Source organism: Cicer arietinum, chromosome 5 (assembly GCF_000331145.2).
Source record: "Cicer arietinum cultivar CDC Frontier isolate Library 1 chromosome 5, Cicar.CDCFrontier_v2.0, whole genome shotgun sequence".
In the NCBI taxonomy this organism is placed as follows: Eukaryota; Viridiplantae; Streptophyta; class Magnoliopsida; order Fabales; family Fabaceae; genus Cicer; species Cicer arietinum.
Genome location: NC_021164.2, coordinates 162,147 through 185,249, shown reverse-complemented (window position 1 = coordinate 185,249; position 23,103 = coordinate 162,147). Strand labels below are relative to the sequence as shown.

The 23,103-nt window shown below is 28.4% G+C and overlaps 1 protein-coding gene across 1 annotated transcript; it reads right to left on the bottom strand.

Moving 5' to 3' along the window:
• Window positions 1-7,409: 7,409 nt before the first annotated feature.
• Window positions 7,410-11,821, bottom strand: LOC101492543 (vacuolar-processing enzyme gamma-isozyme-like). The gene is made up of 11 exons (XM_073368234.1): window positions 11,480-11,821; window positions 11,042-11,198; window positions 10,286-10,356; window positions 9,912-10,111; window positions 9,578-9,626; window positions 9,257-9,496; window positions 8,763-8,962; window positions 8,431-8,479; window positions 8,110-8,349; window positions 7,644-7,850; window positions 7,410-7,562 (listed from the first exon to the last, which is right to left on the bottom strand). Exons 1-11 carry the CDS (start codon window positions 11,819-11,821, stop codon window positions 7,410-7,412), a joined length of 1,908 nt encoding a protein of 635 aa, XP_073224335.1.
• Window positions 11,822-23,103: the final 11,282 nt, after the last annotated feature.

The window sequence follows — 23,103 nt, the reverse complement described above, 5'->3', positions numbered from 1 at the left end:
AAAAAGAAAAGCTTCAAGAAGAAAGATAATTCTACATCAAATCAAAATTTCACTTGCTTCGAATGTGGAAAACAATGACATATTAAAGCAGACTGCCCAAATATTGCTAAGAAAAATTTCAACAGAAAGAAAGACTTCAAGAAAGCATACATAGCTTGGGAAGACAATGAAATAAGTTCATCTTCAGAAATAGAAAGTGAAGAATGCGCCAATGTTGCATTAATGGCCTCGCATCAATCAGATGATGAAGAGGTTAGTAATATAGACTCTCCTCTTTATAATAAGACTAATAATGAATTAATTATAGAATACAATGATGCTCAAAACGCAATAAAAGAATTACTCATTGAATGTAAAAATCTATGTAAACTAGTATCAACACAAAAGAAACAAATCTCAAGTTTACAAGAAAAAGTTGATATTATGGAGAAAAATTCTGAAAAACTAAAACAGAATTCTGCATGCAATAAATGTGAATCCCTCTCTTTCAAAATTTACTCATTGAATATAAAAATCTATGTAAACTAGTATCAACACAAAAGAAACAAATCTCAAGTTTACAAGAAAAAGTTGATATTATGGAGAAAAATTCTGAAAAACTAAAACAGAATTCTGCATGCAATAAATGTGAATCCCTCTCTTTCGAAATTGTTCAATTAAATAGAGTAATTGAACGATACGAAAAGGGACAATTAGGATTGGAAAATGTTCTAAACATGCAAAGATACTCAAATGATAAAAGTGGTCTTGGATACTCAAAATTTGATAAACCAAATTTGAACAAAACTATTTTTGTTAAAGCAAGTAGTCAATCTAATCAAGAAAAGATTATAGTTATGAAAAAGGATGATCTTTATAATAAGAAAATTATTCAAAATAAATCTCATACATATGTTACTAATAGTAGATTTAATCCTACTTGCTCTTATTGTGGTCTTCATGGTCATACACCTAATACATGTCATATTAGAAATATTAGTGTTCCAAAAGGTCATTTCATATGGGTAAAGAAAGGTACTAACCATCAAGGACCCAAAGCACATTGGGTACCTAATAAAGTTTGATTTCAATTTTGTAGGTAAGCAAACAAAAGACTTCAAACATGTGGTACTTGGATAGTGGCTGCTCTAAACACATGACGGGTGATATAACAAAATTTTCAGCTTTAACACTTGAGTCAAAGGGACATGTAGTATATGGAGACAACAACAAAGGAAAAATTTTAGGCATTGGAAAAGTTGGTACAGCACCATCTCCCTCAATTGAAGATGTCTTATATGTTGAAGGTCTAAAACATAATCTCATAAGCATCAGCCAGCTTTGTGACAAAGGATACAAGATAGTTTTTAATAAAGATGAGTGCGTCATCCAAAATGAAGCTACAAATGAAACTCAGTTTGTTGGTAAGCGTTTCAAAAACATTTTCATACTTAATTTTGAAGATTTATCCTTGAAAATGAAATGTCTTTTGGTAAGCGACAATAATGATGCTTGGCTATGGCATAAGAGATTTGCTCATATTCACATGGATCATTTAAACAAATTGGTCAAGCATGATCTTGTTGTAGGCTTACCAAAAATAAAATTTATAAAGGATAAATTATGTGACGCTTGTCAAAAGGGCAAACAAACAAAAAGTTCTTTCAAACCTAAAAATGTTATTTCAACTTCTAGACCGCTACAATTGATACATATGGATTTGTTTGGTCCATCAAGAACCAAAAGTCTTGGTGGAAACTCATATGGACTAGTTATTGTTGATGATTACTCAAGGTTCACTTGGACCTTATTTTTGGCAAATAAAAATGAAGCTTTTAAGGCATTTAAAAACTATGCCAAGCTAGTCCAAAATGAACAATCTGCCAAAATTGTATCAATTAGAAGTGATCATGGAAGGGAATTTCAAAATACTTCATTTGAAGAATTTTGTGAAGAAAATGGTATTTTTCACAATTTTTCTGCACCAAGAACACCACAACAAAATGGGGTCGTTGAGAGAAAGAATAGATCCTTAATAGAGCTTGCTAGAACTATGCTAAGCGACTCAAATCTACCAAAATACTTTTGGGCAGATGCTGTAAACACAGCATGCTATGTTTCCAACCGGGTAATTATTAGGCCAATTCTTAAGAAAACTCCATATGAACTTTACAAAGGTAGAAAACCCAATATCTCTCACTTTCACATTTTTGGATGTAAATGTTTTGTGTTAAATAATGGTAAAGACAACCTTGGAAAATTTGATGAAAAAGCTGATGAAGGTATATTTCTCGGTTACTCTTTATCTAGTAAAGCATTTAGAGTCTTTAATAAAAGAACCTTATTAGTTGAAGAATCAATGCATGTAACCTTTGATGAAACTAACCCCATAAAAGAAGAAAATATTATTTCTTGTGATGATGATGATGTTTTTGAAAGTAATGATCCAAGCAAAGAACTTCAACAAGAAAGTGGAGTCAATATTGAAAGGCAAAGTGATGATCTTCCTAAAGAATGGAGAACCCATAGATATCACCCTATTGACAACATCATAGGTGATATAAATAAAGGAGTCACAACAAGGTTAAAATTGCAAGATGCTTGCTTAAACATGGCGTTTGTTTCTCAAATCGAACCCTCCAAAATTGGTGAAGCACTTAAAGATGATCAATGGATACTTGCCATGCAAGAAGAACTCAATCAATTCGAAAGAAGCCAAGTTTGGGAACTTGTTCCTAATCCTGGAAATAAACACATCATTGGTACAAAATGGGTGTTCAAAAATAAACTAGATGAGAATGGCATAGTTGTTCGCAACAAAGCTAGATTGGTTGCTCAAGGATACAATCAAGAGGAAGGGATAGACTTTGACGAAACATTTGCTCCGGTAGCAAGACTAGAAGCCATACGTCTACTATTAGCATATGCTTGCTCCATGAATTTTGAGTTATATCAAATGGACGTGAAAAGTGCATTTCTCAATGGGTACATAAATGAAGAAGTTTATGTCAAGCAGCCCCCTGGATTTGAAGATTCCAAAAATCCCTCACACGTTTACAAATTGAAAAAGGCTCTTTATGGTCTAAAACAAGCTCCAAGAGCTTGGTATGACAGATTAAGCACCTTTTTATGTGAACGAGGATTTGACAAAGGAGAAGTTGATAAAACGTTATTTGTCAAAAGAGAAAATGGTCACACATTATTGGTTCAAATTTATGTTGATGATATAATATTTGGATCAACCAACAAGGACATATGTGAAGAATTCTCTTCAATAATGCAAGGAGAATTCGAAATGTCCATGATGGGAAAATTAAACTATTTTCTTGGACTTCATATCAAGCAACTTGAGCACGGCATCTTCATCAATCAAGCCAAATATTGTAAAGAATTACTAAAGAAATTTGAAATGGAGAATTGCAAAGAAAGTACAACTCCAATGGGCTCCGGAACATATGTTGATAAAGATGCATCAGGAATTTCCATCGACATATCCAAATATCGAGGTATGATTGGATCATTATTATATCTAACGGCCAGCCGGCCAGATATCATGTTTAGTGTTTGTTTGTGTGCAAGATTTCAGGCAGATCCGAAAGAATCACATCTAGTAGCTGTTAAAAGAATTATGAAGTATCTGAAAGGAACAACAAATGTAGGCCTATGGTATCCTAAGGGTAGCATATGTAGCCTAGTAGGATACTCTGATTCGGATTATGCGGGATGCAAAACAGACCGTAAAAGCACCAGTGGCACATGTCATGTCTTAGGAAATGCCCTTGTTTCATGGTCTTGTAAAAAGCAAGCTTGTGTTGCACTTAGTACTGCTGAAGCTGAATATATTGCAGCAGGAAGCTGTTGTGCCCAGATTCTCTGGCTCAAACAGCAATTACATGACTATGGAGTTGATCTCGGATGCATTCCCTTAAGATGTGATAACACAAGCGCAATAAACATCTCAAAGAATCCAATCATGCACTCCAGAACTAAACACATCGATATCCGACATCATTTTCTACGGGATCATGTACTTAAAGGTAATGTTGAGGTAACATTTGTTGATACACACAATCAATTGGCCGATATTTTTACAAAACCGTTACCTAAAGACTCATTTTATAAAATCCGAAGAGAACTTGGTATTTTGAGTGAATTTGATCTTTAACCATTGCATGATATACATAGTTTGCCATATCTCTTATGTCTTATTGATTATTTCCTTTTGATATATGAATTTGTGTATTACATGATGCAATTTTCATAAAAAAACTGAGTTTTTAAGCAAAACGGTGCTTATGTAGTCGAATACAAATGTCTGTATTCGAATACAAACTTTCCCAGATTTCCTGTATTCGAATACAAAGGATGTGTAGTCGAATACACGTTCCCAGAAAAATGTGTATTCGAATACAAGAAGGTGTAGTCGAATACACCTTCGCGTTTTTGCCCAGATATAAAAGCTGCTACACATAAGTTAGGGTTATTTCAGTTGGTATTCGAATACAGCCTCAGTTCCTTCTCTCATCTCTCTCAAACTCATCCATCCTCCTTCCACTTACTTACCCATTCACTCAACCTAACAAAATCCATTACTCTTTACTTCCTTCTTGTCATCCCTCTTCAAATCTCTCACAACTCTCACATTTTCTCTAAAACCCACTTTCACCAAAAATACCCTTTCTCACCATGGATGCTCGCAAACGAGGACCACGCACCAAACATGCCGCAGTAGGTCCCTCACGAAAACGAACCAAGACTCCCAACATCACGGATCTATCCCGGCTTCTACACACACCGGAGGAAATTGATCGTTTTCGCACCTTCTACTCGGACAAGCGCCTTATTATCCCCAAATACGGTACTTTGGACTCTTTTTCTGATTTTAAATTTCCTGCGTTGCTTAAAGCACAACATGTTGAAGAGTTTATAGGCTACAATGGTCCAGTTTATCCAGATTTGGTTAGGGTTTTTTATTGTAATCTCATACAAGAGGGCAAACTGCTAGTCTCGCGCGTTAAGGGTAAAGTTATTCGTTTAAATACCAAAACCATTGGCGAAATTCTGAATATTCCTTTTAATGGTGAACAATTTTGTCCAAACAATTTATGTGAATGGGGTGATATTTCTAAGTATGATGCCTATGTCTCTCTCTGTCGGTTTGATCGCCGCACCATGGAACAAAAGAGAGCTCAGGCGGGTTCCAAATTGGCGTACTTTCATACTTACATCTGCAATAAAAAAAAAAATCGTTAGTATGAAATTATATATATTTGATATTTTAGAAATCAAAATTTGTATTGAAAGAATTATTATCCGTTAGATTGACTTTATCTCTCAATCTTTGTGGTAGTGATTTGAAGGAAGTAAAATCGAAGTTATGTTGTATATATCACCTTCTTGTATCATGTTTTTAAAAGTCGCGAGAAGTTTTTTCTTGATTGTTGCATGCAAATGTGTTTTCTGTAAGTTAAAGTAAAATAATGTTAGAGGTGATCATTGTAAAAAAATTAAATACATTTTGTTTTCAATAATAAAAAATGTCAAAAAAAAAGTTTATATATATCTTCAATAATTGTGATTGTATACCTTTTCATCCAACAAAATCATGTCCAAAGAGATTGGTTCATCCTCAGTTTGTGTAGTGTAGACACGAATAATTCGAACTCTGATACTCCAATTATTGCGTTGATCATTAAGATGTTCAAGAAAAGTATAGTCCATCTGTGAAATTGTTTCGCAAAGCAGAGATGTGAGGTATTTTATTTTATTTTTTATTTTTATTTTCTAGTTTGGATATTGATGAATATATATAGTATACAAATATTTGTATTTGAATTTTGGTCAGTTTTTTTTTTTATTCTGAAATTTATTAAATTTAATTTGTTGTTTTATTGTGTTAATGACATGAAATTAAAGTTATTCATTTTGAATTATTTGTATTTGATGTATAGTTATAATTGTTTGATAATTAATATTTTGTAACCAAATTGTTATAAATTTTGGATTTCGGTTTTGAAAATATAAATTTCAATTTTTAAACTAAAAACGAAAATTTGATATTTTTTTGTTAAAGAAACTGGAGTTCAATAGGTATCAACTGATTTATTTTGTTAAAAGTGACACCAATTAAATAAATAGTTAAAAATTAATAATTATAACTACTTTATTAGTATTAATAATAGTTTTAATTTTTGTAAATTAAAATTGCAACATACCTGATTTTTGAAAAAAATTGAAAATTTTTAAAAAAATTCCACAAACATAAAATGCATCTTATTTAGTTAATTATAAAATGTAAAATATTAAACATGATAAGACAATATAGTTAAATTTTTATTTAATTATTAATAATAATTTTAATTTATTTAGGTTTGATAATATTAATATGAGTCAATAATGTTTGTAAAAAAATAATTTAATATATAGTTAATCAAGTAAAGAACATAAATAACAAAACAAAAGACATTTGCAATTAATTGTATTTGGTGTATATTTATAATTGATTGACAATTAATATTTTGTAATCAAATTGTTATAAATTTTAGATTTCGATTTTAAAACTAAATATCTAAATTTTGATTTTTTTTGTTTAATAATTAAATAGTTAAAGATTAATGATTATGATTACACTATTAACAATAATAATAATAGTGTGAAAAATTTATAAATTAAAATTGTAATATATCCGATTTTATTTTATAAAAGTGAAACTAATTAAATAAATAGTTAAAAATTAATAATTATAATTACTCTATTAATATTAATAATAATTTGAATATTTGTAAATTAAAATTGCATATACTTAATTTAAAAATAAATTCAGAACTAAAAAAATTCCACGATACATAAATATATCTTATTTAGTTAATTATAAAATATAAAATATTAAACACGATAAGACAGTCTAGTTAAATTTTTATTTAATATTAATAATAATTTTAATTTATTTAGGCTTGACAATATTTATGAGTCAATAATGTTGCTAAAAAATAATTTAACAAGTTTCTCGTATCGTGTATCAGATTTTCAGTTCCCCGTATCTTACTATCTTTTCCTTGCCGTGCTTGACATTCGCTCTATCTCTTCCTCTCGCCACATCGCCTCTCTCTACCTCTCCAACTTTCACGTTTTTCTAGATTTCTTCTTCTACTATATTTGAACTATTTTAGACTGATGAAGAAGAAGGAACAAGATTGTTTTGATTAAAGAAATATAAAATTAATTTAAAACCTAACCTACTTCAAAAATTTCACAAATGTTCAAATTAGAAAAATCAGATAGAGTTTAGAAATACTACAAAACCTAATAAAATTTGATTAAAGAAATATAGACTAAAATTTAAAATCTAATTTCTCATATTAAAACCTAACCTACTTCAAAAATTTCACAACCGTTAAATTTATAAAATTCACTACAAACTAATTCTAAATTTAAGGAACATCGTTCTTCACATGACAAGCTTGAGATGCTGCTGCAATCATTTGCTTCTTGGAAATGCCATCATTGCACATGTTAGCAAAGGCTTGCATGTATTTTAATCCATAATGTGATAAGACACCACAATGATGTTCGTATGTATTTTTCTGCATGATAAAATTGTGTTAGCAAGCCATTAAACAAGCAATATAGATGCATATATAAAAGTCAATTAATATTTTTCTTACAAGCATTCTAAGACAATCCCAATCATCGACAAGAGGTTGACCGACTGAACGAAGATTTGCCATCATAGTAGAGGGTGTGTCTTCTCCAAACAAAAGTTTCCATATGAGATATACACTCTGGTCGTCATGTTTTCTATGAGAAATTTCATCATCTAACTCAATTTGAGCTTTTGACTTATCCATGGAATCATCTGGTGCCTTTTCCAACTAAAATTATTCATAAAAATTTGTCCTCTCAATATTGAAATAAATTTTATGTTCAAATTTCAATTAAACAAATATACACAATAAGATGATTTTGAATACTCTACATTCGACTTTACAATGTTTCCTGTTGTATTCCATTAGGTTATCCTGTTGTAGATCTTAAGATTAAGAAGGATAATCTAATGTTCTACAATAGGTTACATTGTAAAGCTAACGATAAAGGATCCATATCTTAATAAGAGATCGAAATAAGAATAACCTTAAGATTCAGATAAAGTAAATGAGCATCTTGTTGGCTGACCAATCTTGTTGTCGTATTAAATCGTTTATTGGAATGCTCATGAGTTGTAGTTCTATTGAAATGGTAGTTATCATTAGCTCTAGCTGGTTTAGCACGTCCAAGATATGTTTCAAGTAAATCCTCATTCATAGTCATATTTCCGTATGGCATCACGTGAGACATATACTCTTCACCAGTAAAAAGTGTTCTAAACCACGTCTGTACATTAATTGCAAGTATTTAATATTGAATTGACAGTATGTTCACATATGTATGTATAGAGTTGATTGAACGACTTACAACATCATATTGGTCATGCAAAGTTTTGTTTGCCCTATCATAAAAGTCACTGTTTCATAAATAAAACAAAAAATATGTAATATCTATTTATATGTGATGTTATAAAGAGGGGTTCAATAAAAAATGGAGGATTGTTAACGATTATTTGGATAGTATAATATATTAATATATATACTCAAACTCTTAGTTTTGTTCCTAAGAGCATTGGAAATCTCAAAATGCAATAAAACAAACTCATGAGAGTGAGAATTGTGAGTTTTTATGTGATGTTTGTCACTCTATCTATAGAAAAAAAACTAAAGAAAAAAAAGTATTGAATAACTTAACCATACCTGAATTCCAACCAAGAAATACTGTACAAATCACCCAAACAAACGTTATAATAAGGCGGTGGAGGCATTATTCCACCTGGACAGTAAAACGCATGACTATTCTCATCTGAATTGGAAGATGTGGTTGCATAAATATTTAGATCATCTCGAAGAAGCCCTTCAAACATGCTCCCAGCGTTACATGATTCTATGTATATCACCTTTATTCTATTAAATTAAATAAAAAATCAATGAACTAAAATTATTCATAAAAATTTGTCCTCTCAATATTGAAATAAATTTTATGTTCAAATTTCAATTAAACAAATATACACAATAAGATGATTTTGAATACTCTACATTCGACTTTACAATGTTTCCTGTTGTATTCCATTAGGTTATCCTGTTGTAGATCTTAAGATTAAGAAGGATAATCTAATGTTCTACAATAGGTTACATTGTAAAGCTAACGATAAAGGATCCATATCTTAATAAGAGATCGAAATAAGAATAACCTTAAGATTCAGATAAAGTAAATGAGCATCTTGTTGGCTGACCAATCTTGTTGTCGTATTAAATCGTTTATTGGAATGCTCATGAGTTGTAGTTCTATTGAAATGGTAGTTATCATTAGCTCTAGCTGGTTTAGCACGTCCAAGATATGTTTCAAGTAAATCCTCATTCATAGTCATATTTCCGTATGGCATCACGTGAGACATATACTCTTCACCAGTAAAAAGTGTTCTAAACCACGTCTGTACATTAATTGCAAGTATTTAATATTGAATTGACAGTATGTTCACATATGTATGTATAGAGTTGATTGAACGACTTACAACATCATATTGGTCATGCAAAGTTTTGTTTGCCCTATCATAAAAGTCACTGTTTCATAAATAAAACAAAAAATATGTAATATCTATTTATATGTGATGTTATAAAGAGGGGTTCAATAAAAAATGGAGGATTGTTAACGATTATTTGGATAGTATAATATATTAATATATATACTCAAACTCTTAGTTTTGTTCCTAAGAGCATTGGAAATCTCAAAATGCAATAAAACAAACTGATGAGAGTGAGAATTGTGAGTTTTTATGTGGTGTTTGTCACTCTATCTATAGAAAAAAAAACTAAAGAAAAAAAAAGTATTGAATAACTTAACCATACCTGAATTCCAACCAAGAAATACTGTACAAATCACCCAAACAAACTGTATAAGTAGGCGGTGGAGGCATTATTCCACCTGGACAGTAAAACGCATGACTATTCTCATCTGAATTGGAAGATGTGGTTGCATAAATATTTAGATCATCTCGAAGAAGCCCTTCAAACATGCTCCCAGCGTTACATGATTCTATGTATATCACCTTTATTCTATTAAATTAAATAAAAAATCAATGCATTGTCGAACCTCAATTAAAAGTATTTGTTTGGTATAACATTAATTATTTTTATTTATTTTGATCTTGATATATTTTTTATTCTTTACAAATATTGTTCACTTTGAAGTTGATATTTCCAATATATAGAAGGAAACATACCATTTTTTTGTAATTGATTTTCAATCTCTCTAAGAACTGGTCGGCATATATAAGGTTGTCATCTGGCAATCCTGATCAAATAATGATATTTTTCCCATCAATAAAAATCATTCCTTATAATTTATTAAAAATTGAAGTAATTTTTTTTATTAATTAAAATAACACTAAAGAATATATTTTAAACCTTAAAGTTATGAGGCTAAGCATTTATCAGTGAACTACCATCTCAAGTGTTTTTCTTTATAAACATATGCATTACAAAATTAAATATACAAAATAAACTATGTATCATAAATAAGTGCTATAACCTTAATTACATTACAAAAAATACATATTCCAAATATCAAGACGTAGAGAGATAAAATATACTACAGAGTGGATACTCTCCTACCCACAAAAATCTATCAAATTATTCTTCTTGAGAGTATAATTTGCGTAAAATGTATTATCTAAAACGTGTTTCGGGTGGAACAATGAAATATTTAAAAATAAAAAATAAAAAGAGCAATAAAATATAATTAGCTAAGTTATAAAAGATATTTTTAATTAATTTGTGTAGTGGTGATAAATGATACGATATATAAGTAGTTTTGATAGACACAAATACATGCAAATAATAAAAACCATGATTGAGAACAAGAATTACATAGGAATGTTATTATTACAGAAAATTAATAAAATATTACATATAAATAAAAGGTAATTATTAATCATATGCATTGCAAATTATAGAAAAAATGAATAGATGTTACTAACCTATTATCCCTTTGTTACCATGACTAGCAATGTAAATGAATACGGTATCTTCAGGCTTACTATTGAGTACCTTACCGCTACCTCCAATAAGACCACTTTTGTAGCCTCTAAGCACTGCGTAAAAATTGTTTATATTTGCATCCAGTCCTGTATAATCCTGATAAAAAATTTTCACTTTTAAAAATAAATAAACATAAAATAGGATAAAAAAGGAACATATTACAATTTCACTCTTTAATATTTTGTAGAATATAAATGTAACAAATTCAATTATTAAATAAAAATAAATTTTGTATAAAAAAAAAAGACTAACTTCATATAATTGCTAAATTAATTTGAAAGAAATTGAGTGATTGTTTGGATTGCGGTTGAAATTAGTACAATCACATTGAATTACTTGAATTTTGATAAAAAAAAATATACAAAGAAAAAGTGTACCAAAGGAACGCCCTGAAAAACATCTGGCCCATCTGGTTGATTAATTATAGCGCCAGGGATTGGATTTTCTATACTATCGGCGATATCATCATACATCATAACAATGATATTTTCATCTTTAAGACCCCCACTTTTTAATACTTGATAGGCATGACATACATCAGCTTGGTGCCTATAATTTCCATAACCTCTAGAACCAGCAACTAGGAAAGCCCATTTTACCCCTGTCCCTTCTTGAAGTTGGTTGTTCAAAGGACGCGCACCGTTTGACTTTGTCACTGTTACACTCATGCATACCATTACTATTAGTGCAACATCCCAAAACCTCATCCTTCGGTCCATTATTTTTAATAAGAATTGTGAAAATTGTACAAGTTTAGATGTTGATACACTATAACAGTATGAGGAGTATATATACAGCCATCAAAATCAAAATCAAATCAAATCATCATTCAAGAAAAAATTAAATCAAATAAGTAGAAAATTTGAAATATGTATTAGTCTGATTTCTTAAATTTTGCTTTTAAAAGATGATTTGATTTAATTTTAAATCAAATATAATTTAAAAATAAAATCAAAATCAAAATCAAAATCAAAATCAAATCATCATTTAAAAACAAAACCAAAATCAAATAAGTAGAAAATTATTTTAATTCTTATTAATTTTTTTTCTTCCTATTTTGTATTTTCAAATTTTAAAAACAAAGAATACACAAATTATTTATAGGATTCGGTCTATTTACTTTGCATATCAGCGAAATGTCAAATAGGCTTCTAATTGTATTTAAAAACTTCATTATGCATTTAAAACAAGTATTTAATTGAGTTTTGTAAACATAATCTATTCTCACCTTTATTCACAATGCATGATCATGTTGGAACTCTCCTCTCTTTTTTGACAATTTGAGTGAAGAATGATAATTTTTTCTTTGAAGAAGTTAATATTTTTTCTGTTGAAAAGTATATATAGTTCCTAAAAAATAGTTGTATATACGTTTAAATTAAACATACGTAGTTAATATAATATGGTTATTTTGAATTATTTTTTTTAAGAAATTTTAAAATTATATTTAATAAGTTGATTAGATGTTATAATAAAATTATTAAATATGTTTTAGTGCCTACAAAATTATCTTGCAAGTAATTTTAGTCTCTACTGTTAAGTCAATATATTTTTTAATGATATTTTTGAATCTATGTTTATAACATTAAAAAAAATATCAGATTGCCCCTAATATTATTATTAAAACCCCCAAAAAAAATTCTCTTTTTCTTTTATTCATTTTATTCAAAAGTTTGAATTGTCCAAATCACATTTGCAAACATTCGAATATTTGAAACTTTCAAAATCCAAAAGTAAGATAAACTTCGAAACTTTGAAATTTTTGAAATATTAATTTTCCAAATTACGAAAGTTTCCATGAACGTGAAACTTTCGAAGTTCATTTTTTCCCAACATTTTGAAACTTTTGAAACTTTGGTATTCATGCAAAGTTCTGAAATACATTTTTATTAGTAATAAATTAATAATAATAAATAGTAATAAATTTATAATAATAAATTTATAATAATAAATTTATAGTAATAAATAGTAATATATTTATAGTAATAAATTTGATATCTAATTTCAGAAGTTTCAAATTCATCGAAACTTTCGAAAGTTTTGATATTTTTTGGAAAGTTACACTTCGTAACTTTCAAATTTATCCAAAGTTTCAGAATCTTCGGGAAGATAGCATTTCGAAACTTTGACAATTATCAAAAGTTTCAAAATTGGTTAAATTTTCTGGAAAATTAAATTTCGAATGTTTCAAATTTAACAAAACTTTCGAAAATATCAAAAAACTAACTTTTTATTATTTCGAAAGTTTATAATTTTCAAATATTTATGGTTTTATACAAAATAAAAGGGTGAAATGGTCTTTAGAAAAAAATGTGGGGGTGAGAGGTAAAATTGGGAGGAGGGGGTGCCCAGTACAATTCTCGAAGGGAAACTCTCACATACAACTTATCTTTTTGGAGTGGGGGAAGATATTGACCCGTTGACTTTGGTCCAGGCCTAAGTGAAAGTGAAGTGGTGTGTCTACCCATCTCAACCAGGGATTTGCTAGGATGTGTGAAGAGCAACACCTCACGATATTCATAACCAATCAGATTGTGACGCACCATAGATATCAGCTGAGATATCTTTGACACTCTAAACCCAAAATATTTTATTCTACATATATTGAGCGAAAATTTAGAGTTTATTTTATATTTTTTTTTGGTAAATGGTAGCAACCAAATAGACTAAGAAAATTTCAAAAAGTAAAAGATATCATATATCATAATACCAAATCATAAATCAAAAGTTAAATATTTTTTTTTGGCTGCTTAAAACCATACAATCATTCTCATAAATAAATAAATAAATGTACTTAGTAGTTTTGAAACCAATGAAATAATAAAAATCATATTTATTAGCCTCAATCCCAATGTCATAATATGATAGCCTTACAACTCTATTAAGTATAAAGTGACATATCAACAAGAGTTTAGAACAATCAAAACATAGATGAGAGAATAATTCTCCATTCATGGATATAATAGCCAGTAGCAGATAGAAAAAAAAAAACAAATATATAATCGAAAGATCACATATATCACACTCCTCGTATAGAAAGAAAAATATATGTCAATGCAATGAACCTTCACCTCTACTTCTCTACTTCTTGTGCATGTGGTACCATTTACTCCTCATGATGTAGACTAGGCTTACATAAATCAATAATAAAAACAAAAATTCAAAAACAACATGATAAATGATCACATAATACATCAATGACACTTATTTGACTTAAAAAAAAACTTTGTAATTTAAAAGATAAAAGTAAGCCCTCCACTCTCCTCATCTCCAAAACCCTCCATCCGAACATACAATAAGACTTGGTTGATTTCAGTTGAAGCTCTGATTTTATTATGGTGGAAATATTATTGAAGATATCATTTAGTGATTCAGAATGGATCATGCTTCTGAACATATTTTTTCGCAGTATATGTGGTTGGAGCAAATTAGATGTGATAATTTTATTGTTGGGTTTGGTATTAGAGACCATCATTATGTGTAGTTAATTTAATATTTTCTTTCCTTTTATTCACCTACAATTTAAGCAACGAGAATGTTGCAAATGGAAAATCATGATTGGACATGAATATTCCATGGAAGCATAATCAAGTAAGAAATATGTCAAATTTGGTTAAGAAATGGACCTCAAGGATTGGAGGGGTGAAAGTGCATAAACATTTTTCTCTTGCTTGGACCTTGAGGTCCTCTAAAACTAGCAATGGTTAGAGCTTATGGTTAATCTAGATAAGGAAAATTGCCTTGATGTTCATATTTAATACTAGAGAAAAAAATTTGTCAAAGAAGGAAGAGAAAAACCTATGGCTTGAACCAAATTAAAATAATATTCCGAAAGAATTGAAGATTCCTTACCAAGTACTTTGTCTTTTGCTTTTGTAGTTTTATATTATGTAACAAATGTTTTTGATTCGATAAAAATCTTAGTTTGAAATAATCAATAAGCTCCAAAATTAATTTAATGTAATCTTCATGGATCCTTTCTACCTAGGCACTACATCACATGCTTTTTCAATAGGCTAAAATTTTCACAAATAAAAATTTAAAATAAAAATTTACTGTTTTTTGTTCACTAGTTATGAATATAGGAATTTAAAGTTCCCCTTAATTTCTTCGGCGGCCAGTCAGTGCTTTCTTCTTCTTTCTCTTATGAATATCCGTGAATATATCTTTTTTAGTGTTATGAAATTTGACAATCAAAATTAAATAATAATTTTATTTTATCAAAATCAAGTTAAATCAAATCAAATGAAATTAAATCATCATTTAAAAACAAAATTAAAATCAAATCATCATTTAAAAACAAAATCAAAATCAAATAAGTAGAAAATTATTTTAATTCCTATTATTTTTTTTCCATTTTGTATTTTCAGATTTTCAAAACAAAGAATACATAAATTATTTATAGGATTCGGTCTATTTACTCTAAATCCCAACATAACATAATCTATTCTTACCTTTATTCAAGAAGTACGATAATGTTGGAACCCTCCCCCTTTTTTTTTTTTTGACAATTTGAGCGAAGAATGATAATTTCTTCTTTAAAAAAGTTAACAATTTTTCTGTTGAAAAATATATATAATTCCTAAAAAATAGTTGTATATACGTTTAAATTAAAAAAATGTAGTTAATACTTTAGTACAAATTGATTAAATAAATATAAAATGAAATTAAAACCCAATTTTAAAATAAATCACTAAAAAATTGGTTTGAAAACCAATTAAAATATAATTTAGTTCTAATAGGAAAACCGGTTCAAATGAGTTAAACTGGTTTGAAACTATAAACATGTTTTGAATCGGATTAAAATTGAACGGCGTTAGTAGTTTGAGAAATTAATCTATTTTTACTGAAGTGGTTTTCAAAAATTTACTTAAATCATTAATATAGATCGATTTAGTTTATGAACCACGAATACTCCTAACCAATATTGAGCCATATTTATTCGATTGTGTTGGACAAAAGGTTGACCCTGCAATGGACAAAAGGAAATGGACTAGACTGATCAATAAATAAATTCTCATATGTAAAATAGGTGATGGGCTATTTCTTTCTCATGAATTAAGAAAAACATTTGCAAAACACACATACTTTTCTATTATATTCCCTCAAAAGAGTTTACATTCACTACAAGAAAAATTCATTTTGTGATTAATTTATAAAATAATTTGTGGCCGAAAAAAATCATCACAAATTACTAACCGAAAAAGCACTCACAAACACTAAAAATCAAAATGATACATAGTTCTAATAATTGGACAACATAAAACATTTCTAAATCTAAATGATAAACATTATTCTTTTATCTATTAAATGATACATAGTTCTAAATCTCCCAACAACACAATAATAACACTACTATGAAGCTGAACAAACTTCCGTCTTTTGGAGAACCGCTATACATTGATATCATAGATGAGATCAAATATGTCTGCAAAAACAATACTCTAACTAACAACAATCAAAGTTTTAAGAAAAATGAGCAAGTAGGTAGAATACAAAATACCACTGACTCAAAAACTATTTGTGCAAAAGAATAATTTTCCTACTCTATATACTTCTTGGAAAATAATTGGACTACAGAGAGAATTCGTTTTGCGTTGATAAAGTGAGGTTGTGCTAACTCAAATGTATCCATAAGGTTTTCTAGTGACAGTGGAGGGTCTACGATCTGAAAGCTAATTGCATAAAGTGTATGAAAATAGTTGCACGAATATTTTTTTGTCCATTTAAACAGTTAAAAATTCAGAATTGGAGGAGACACAATAAGTTTTGAACATGTTTTTATGTCAGAAATAATTGTTTAATAAACCTCAGCTATATTTGATGTTTAAGGTTTTTAATTAAGAATTTTTATGCAAACGTCTTGTGCAAGTGTGAATGTGACGTTCTGAGCCTTATATTTTAATTTTTTTTATACTCTATTTCGGAATTGCTGCAAATCTCTTTCAAAACTAGTGCATTTTACTTTTTATTTCAATTTGGATTTAGGGAGTCACACTATGAAATTAGATACAATTCATAATTATAATTGAAGGAAATATTTTACCAAGATGAAAAGAAGATATGGTCAAAATATTATTCACAAGAAGATACAACCATAATATTGATCATAAGAAGATATGATCAAAATATTGTTCACAAAAAGATATGGTCAAAATATTGTCCACAAGCAAATATGGTCAAAATATTGTTCACAAGAAGATATGCTCATAATTTGTTCATAATAAGATATGCTCATAGAAACCAACATTCCCATTTATTGTGACAACACCTTTGGCATTTGCCTAACCAAAAATCCTATACTTCATTCTAGAGCTAAACACATAGAAATCAAACACCATTTAATTAGGGACTTTGTTCAAAAAGGTGTGCTTCCAATTTGTAGACACGGAACATCAATGGGCTGACATATTCACCAAACCACTTGTTGAAGGTATGTTTGACTTCATCAAGAAAAACCTAAATCATATTCTTTCTCCTAACTGATGTTGTTCCAACCTTAGAGTAGTTTAGTTTTATACTTCAGATAAAAAAGAAGTCGAGTTTCACTTTCAAGTCTTTTTGTATGATGAGAAAAGGCGGAGAAAGATGTTTAATAATATGGGGAGAAAAAATACTTAGACTTAAGGGGAGCACTATGTAAGGAGGAGTCAATGTATTTATAAGAAAATTTGTTATAAAAAATACAGTTTTGTCATCATATAAAAAAGGGGGAGATTGTTGCAACGAAGTTGATTTTATACTTAGTTTTGATGTGAACAAAAGTATTTTATGAGAATAATATATTTGACATCACATAGTGTGAAAGAAGATTCATATTTTTGAAGAAAATCTAAAATAAAATTTGATTCAGATTTATGATTGAAAAAAATCTTTGACCAAGTTGAGAAGAACATATGGTCAAATGTTTTTGAAGAAAAATTAAAATAAGATTTGATTTAGATTTATGATTGAAGAAAATCTTTGACCAAGTTGAAAAGAAGATATGGTCAAATGTTTTTGAAGAAAATCTAAAATAAAAGTTATTTCAGATTTATGATTGAAGAAAATCTTTGACCAAGTTGAAAAGAAGATATGGTCAAAATTTGAAGAAGATTTGATCAAAGTTTATCTACAACAAAATATGAACAAAATCAATATTAAGAATTTACAAACTCAATATGAAGAATTTACAAACTCCATCTGAACAAAATACATACATAATCAATCTGAAGGATTTACAAAATCAATCTGAACAAAATACGAAGATAATCAATATGAAGAATTAACAAACTCAATATGAACAATATATGTATAGAATCAATTTGAAGAATTTACAAACTTAATATGAACAAAATACAAACATAATCAAAATAGACGAACTACTCATATTGGATTCAGAAAAAAATGTCAAAAAACATATTATCAAAAAACATCTTGTTCATAATTATTTTTGAATAAGATCATTATTGATAAAGCTAGGAATGAAGATACAATTTAGAATTTAACAAGAACTAAATTGAAGCCATAATTTTATCTATAAATAGATACTTAAGGCTGTAAAATAATATCATCGAAAAATCAGAAAAGAGTAGAAGAACTCAAACTCATAATTCCAAATTTATGTTAGAATTCCAAGGAAGAAACACTTGTTCGAATGAGAAATATTTTCTAAGTTATTTTGTTAGAGTATGATATTCATTTTTATAATTAGCTTGTTAAAAAAACTACTAAAGTTCAAAAACTTTGTATTCTTAATTAAGTTTTGTAAATCGCAACATAACATAATCTATTCTTACCTCTATTCAAGATGTACGATAATGTTGGAACCCTCCTCTCTTTTTTTGACAACCTGAGCGAAGAATGATAATTTCTTCTTTTAAAAAGTTAACAAACTTTCTATTGAAAAATATATATAATTCCTAAAAGATAGTTGTATATACGTTTAAATTGACCAGATGTAGTTAAAACTTTAGTACAAATTGATTAAATAAATATAAAATGAAATTAAAACCCAATTTTAAAATAAATCACTAAAAATTTGGTTTGAAAACCAATTAAAAAATAATTTAGTTCTAATAGGAAAACCGGTTCAAATGAATTAAACTGGTTTGAAACTATAAACTTATTTTGAATCGGATTAAAATTGAACGGCGTTAGTAGTTTGAGAAATTAATCTATTTTTTCTAAAGTGGTTTTGAAAAATTTAATTAAATCATTAATATAGATCAATTTAGTTTTATGAACCACTGTAGTACCATAATTTTGTCCAACTTATTTAAAAATAAACTAAAAAAAGGAAATATATATTAAAAAATGAAGTAATTATATTTACAATAAGTAGGTTCATCAATTTACAATGCTAAATCAAGTTATAATTTTTAAATTACAATTACAATCAATTTACAACCAAAAATAAAGCCAAAAATAAATTACAATAAAAATCAAATCAGATCAAGCCATGCTGACTTTGTTCACTGCCAAACCCTCTAATGTTGATGATGACTGCCATTGATGCACAAGCCATGCTTATTGGTGCATCTGTTCCTGTTTTAACTAATTTGAGAAACATAAAAACATTTTTTTAAGTCAGTCTTGGTACACTTTGTGCAGAACAAAGAGACAAAATTTTGAGTTTAAAAAATAAACTAAGGGACAAATTAAAGCTCAGCAACAGAACAGATCAAAACAAATAAATCAAAACCATGAATGCATCAGAGGTGTAGGAAAAATGCAGATGATGAGCAAGGCAATCAAAACATTAAACAGGAAATAGATAGAGAAGGACCAAGGCAGACAAAGAAAGCAACTGAACACATAAAAAACTCTATAAATATACCCTATAAAATTTCAAAGTGCAGGATCTGGGATGAACACCACTGATAAAAAACATACAAAGAAGGAGAAATCAAACTCGAATAGAAAAAATACTTAAACAGAAAAAAGGAGAAAGCAAAAGCAGTAGCAAAAGGAAACGAGCCAGAAGAAGAAAAGGTATTTTCTTCCTTTTACATAGTTCTATTGTCGTATAAATGTAAGCTAATAGAAAAATAAGTTTTGTTTTTGAAAGTAAAATAAAAAACGAAAAAAAACTCACCCCTTGGACGATGTCATTGTCGGTGCTGCCACCATCGCTGAGGTTGTCGTCACCCTCCTCACCGTCGTCGAGTTTGCTGTCACCATCCTCACCGTCGCCGAGGTTGCCGTCACCGTCCTCACCGTCGCTGTTCCCTCACATCGTTTCTGTTTTCGCATCCTGGTTCCAATCGTGTGTTTGGCCGCCTCCTTTGCAACTTCGTGTTTGGCCACCTCCTTTGCAACTTCATGTTGGCCGCCTCCTCTGCAACTTCATGTTGGCCGCCTCCTTTGCAACTTCATGTTGGCCGCCTCCTTTGTGTCTCAAGTTGGCCGTTTTCCTCAAATGAAATTAGGGTTTCTTAGTTTCAGATTTGACCCTTTTTGATTATTAAGTTGGGTTGGGCCTGGGTTATGGGTTAATAACAAAATATATTCAAACTCAACCCATTTTTATTTTACTAATCTTAATGTCATTTTTATTTTACTAATATCTATTCATTTTTATTTTACTAATCTCAACTCATTTAAATTTTAACTCATTTAAATTTTAATAATCTCAACTCATTTTTTATTTTACTAATTTCAACCCATTTTTATTTTACTAATCTCAACTCATTTTTATTTTACTAATCTTAACTCATTTAAATTTTACTAATCTCAATCCATTTAAATCTATTCATTTTACTTTTTTTTATTTTAAAAAAAAAAGAGTTTAATTTTCTTCATAATTAAATATCAATTTCATCATAAAAATACAAATATAAATATTATGTTAAAGATTAATTAGATGTGACATCTTTTGAATCTTTGAGTTGTTAGGATACAAGTGGTACAACTTGATAGTTCTAAAACTCTCTTTATTTAATTTTTTTATTTTTATTTTATTTATTTTATTTTTTTTTTACCATTTTGTGTGTGTTTACTACTGACTTTATTTTGCAGAATTATTTAAACTTATTTCATATTTAACATCAATTTTTTTTAAAAAGCAAAGAATATTTATAATCGAATTTTAAAAGATTAATTAGATGTGACATCTTTTAATCTTTGAGTTGTTAGGACACAAGTGGTACAACTTGATAGTCCTAAAACTCTCTTTATTTATTTATTTATTCATTTATTTATCTTAATGAACTAATCTAAAATCGATTTATTTATTAGATGTAACTTTTTTTATCTTCGAGTTATTAAAACACAAGTTGTACTACTTGGTGGTTTTGAAACTCAATTTAAAAATCGAGAACAATAAAATATTTTTAGAGGATTAAATTAGATGTGACATCTTCTTTATTCCTTGAGTTTTGGGACACAAGTTGTACAACCTGATTCGTCTTAAAACTCGTATTTTAAAGTATTTATTCAAATTAAACTATTTTATTTTTTCATTTTTGTCAAAACATTTTTTTATCACAAAACAAATTTTCTTTAAAACACACTCAACACATCTATTTTGTTTTTTAACTAAGAACTATGTAGCTTTGATTTCTCCATCGCACTAGGAGATACGTAGGAGCAAGATCACATTCTTGTCAAGCACATAAATAAAAATTTCTTTTTTTCGTCCTTTATTTGTTAAGTACATATTTATTTCAAAAATCATATTTTAAATATAGTAATAATTGTTATTCATATTTAATAGTAAAGAAAAATAAATATACTTAAGTTAAAATTAATCTTGCACAATTAATTATAGGTAACCGTATTTTAACGGATGTCGTAGGTGCTAATACCTACCCTACGCATAATCGACTCCCGAACTCAAAATTTGGTTTCAAAGACCACATTTTTTTTATTTTTACTATTTTAAGGGTTTCCCAATATTTTCCTTATTTTAAAATAAATTTTGGTGGCGACTCCATTGAATTCGAGAAACACTCGAAATTTTAGGCCGCGACAACCACGAATACCCGTAACCAATATTGAGCCATATTTATTCGATTGTGTTGGGCAAAAGGTTGACCTGCAATGGACAAAAGGAAATGGACTAGACTGATCAATAAAGAAATTGTTATATGTAAAATAGGTGATGGACTATTTCTTTCTCATGAATTAAGAAAAACATTTGCAAAACACATAATTTTCTATTATATTCCCTCAAAAGAGTTTACATTCACTACAAGAAAAAATTCATTTTGTGACTAATTTATAAAATAATTTGTGACCGAAAAAAATTATCACAAATTACTGACCGAAAAAGCACTCACAAACACTAAAAATCAAAATTTATATACTTTTACTGTCTCTATTTTTGCATGAAAAAGTTCATTAAATATTATTTAAAATTTTATGATTGGACATGAATCTATACATTATAATAAAGCAAACATAATAAATTGGCAAGTTTGACACGTGTCAACAAACTAAAGTGTTAAAAAAATATCAAGTTTCTATTAATAGAAATAATACGTGCTTATGTTTAAGAAGTTACTGGCTAATTAAAAAATAAAAAGAATGAATTAAAAATAAAAAGTTTTTTTTGTAAGAAAAACATAAAACTTCTATTACATCACGATCTTTCTCCACGATAAATCCGTTGAGAATTTAATGATCAATTAAAAAATTAAAAATAAAATACAATACACCTTGACAGTTTTTTCTATGCGTCCGTTGAGAAGTTAATGGCCAATTAAAAAAATAAGAAAAACAAATTAAAAATAAAAGATTTTTTTTTAAGAAAAAAATAAAACTTCAATTAAATGAGAAATGCAGAAGTGAATGACCAATTAAAAAATAAGAAAATAAATTAAAAATAAAATATAATGCACGACCAGGCATTTCACATTTTACGGTTGAGAATTGAGTGGCCAATTGAAAGGTAATTATTTTTAAAGCACTACTTTAGCAACCGCAACTTCAAATTAATTTAATTAAAAAAATTATTCTTCTTAATTCGCCGTATTCCGTTAACCGTCTCTAATGATCTCTCATTTTTTGTGTCTCTTAT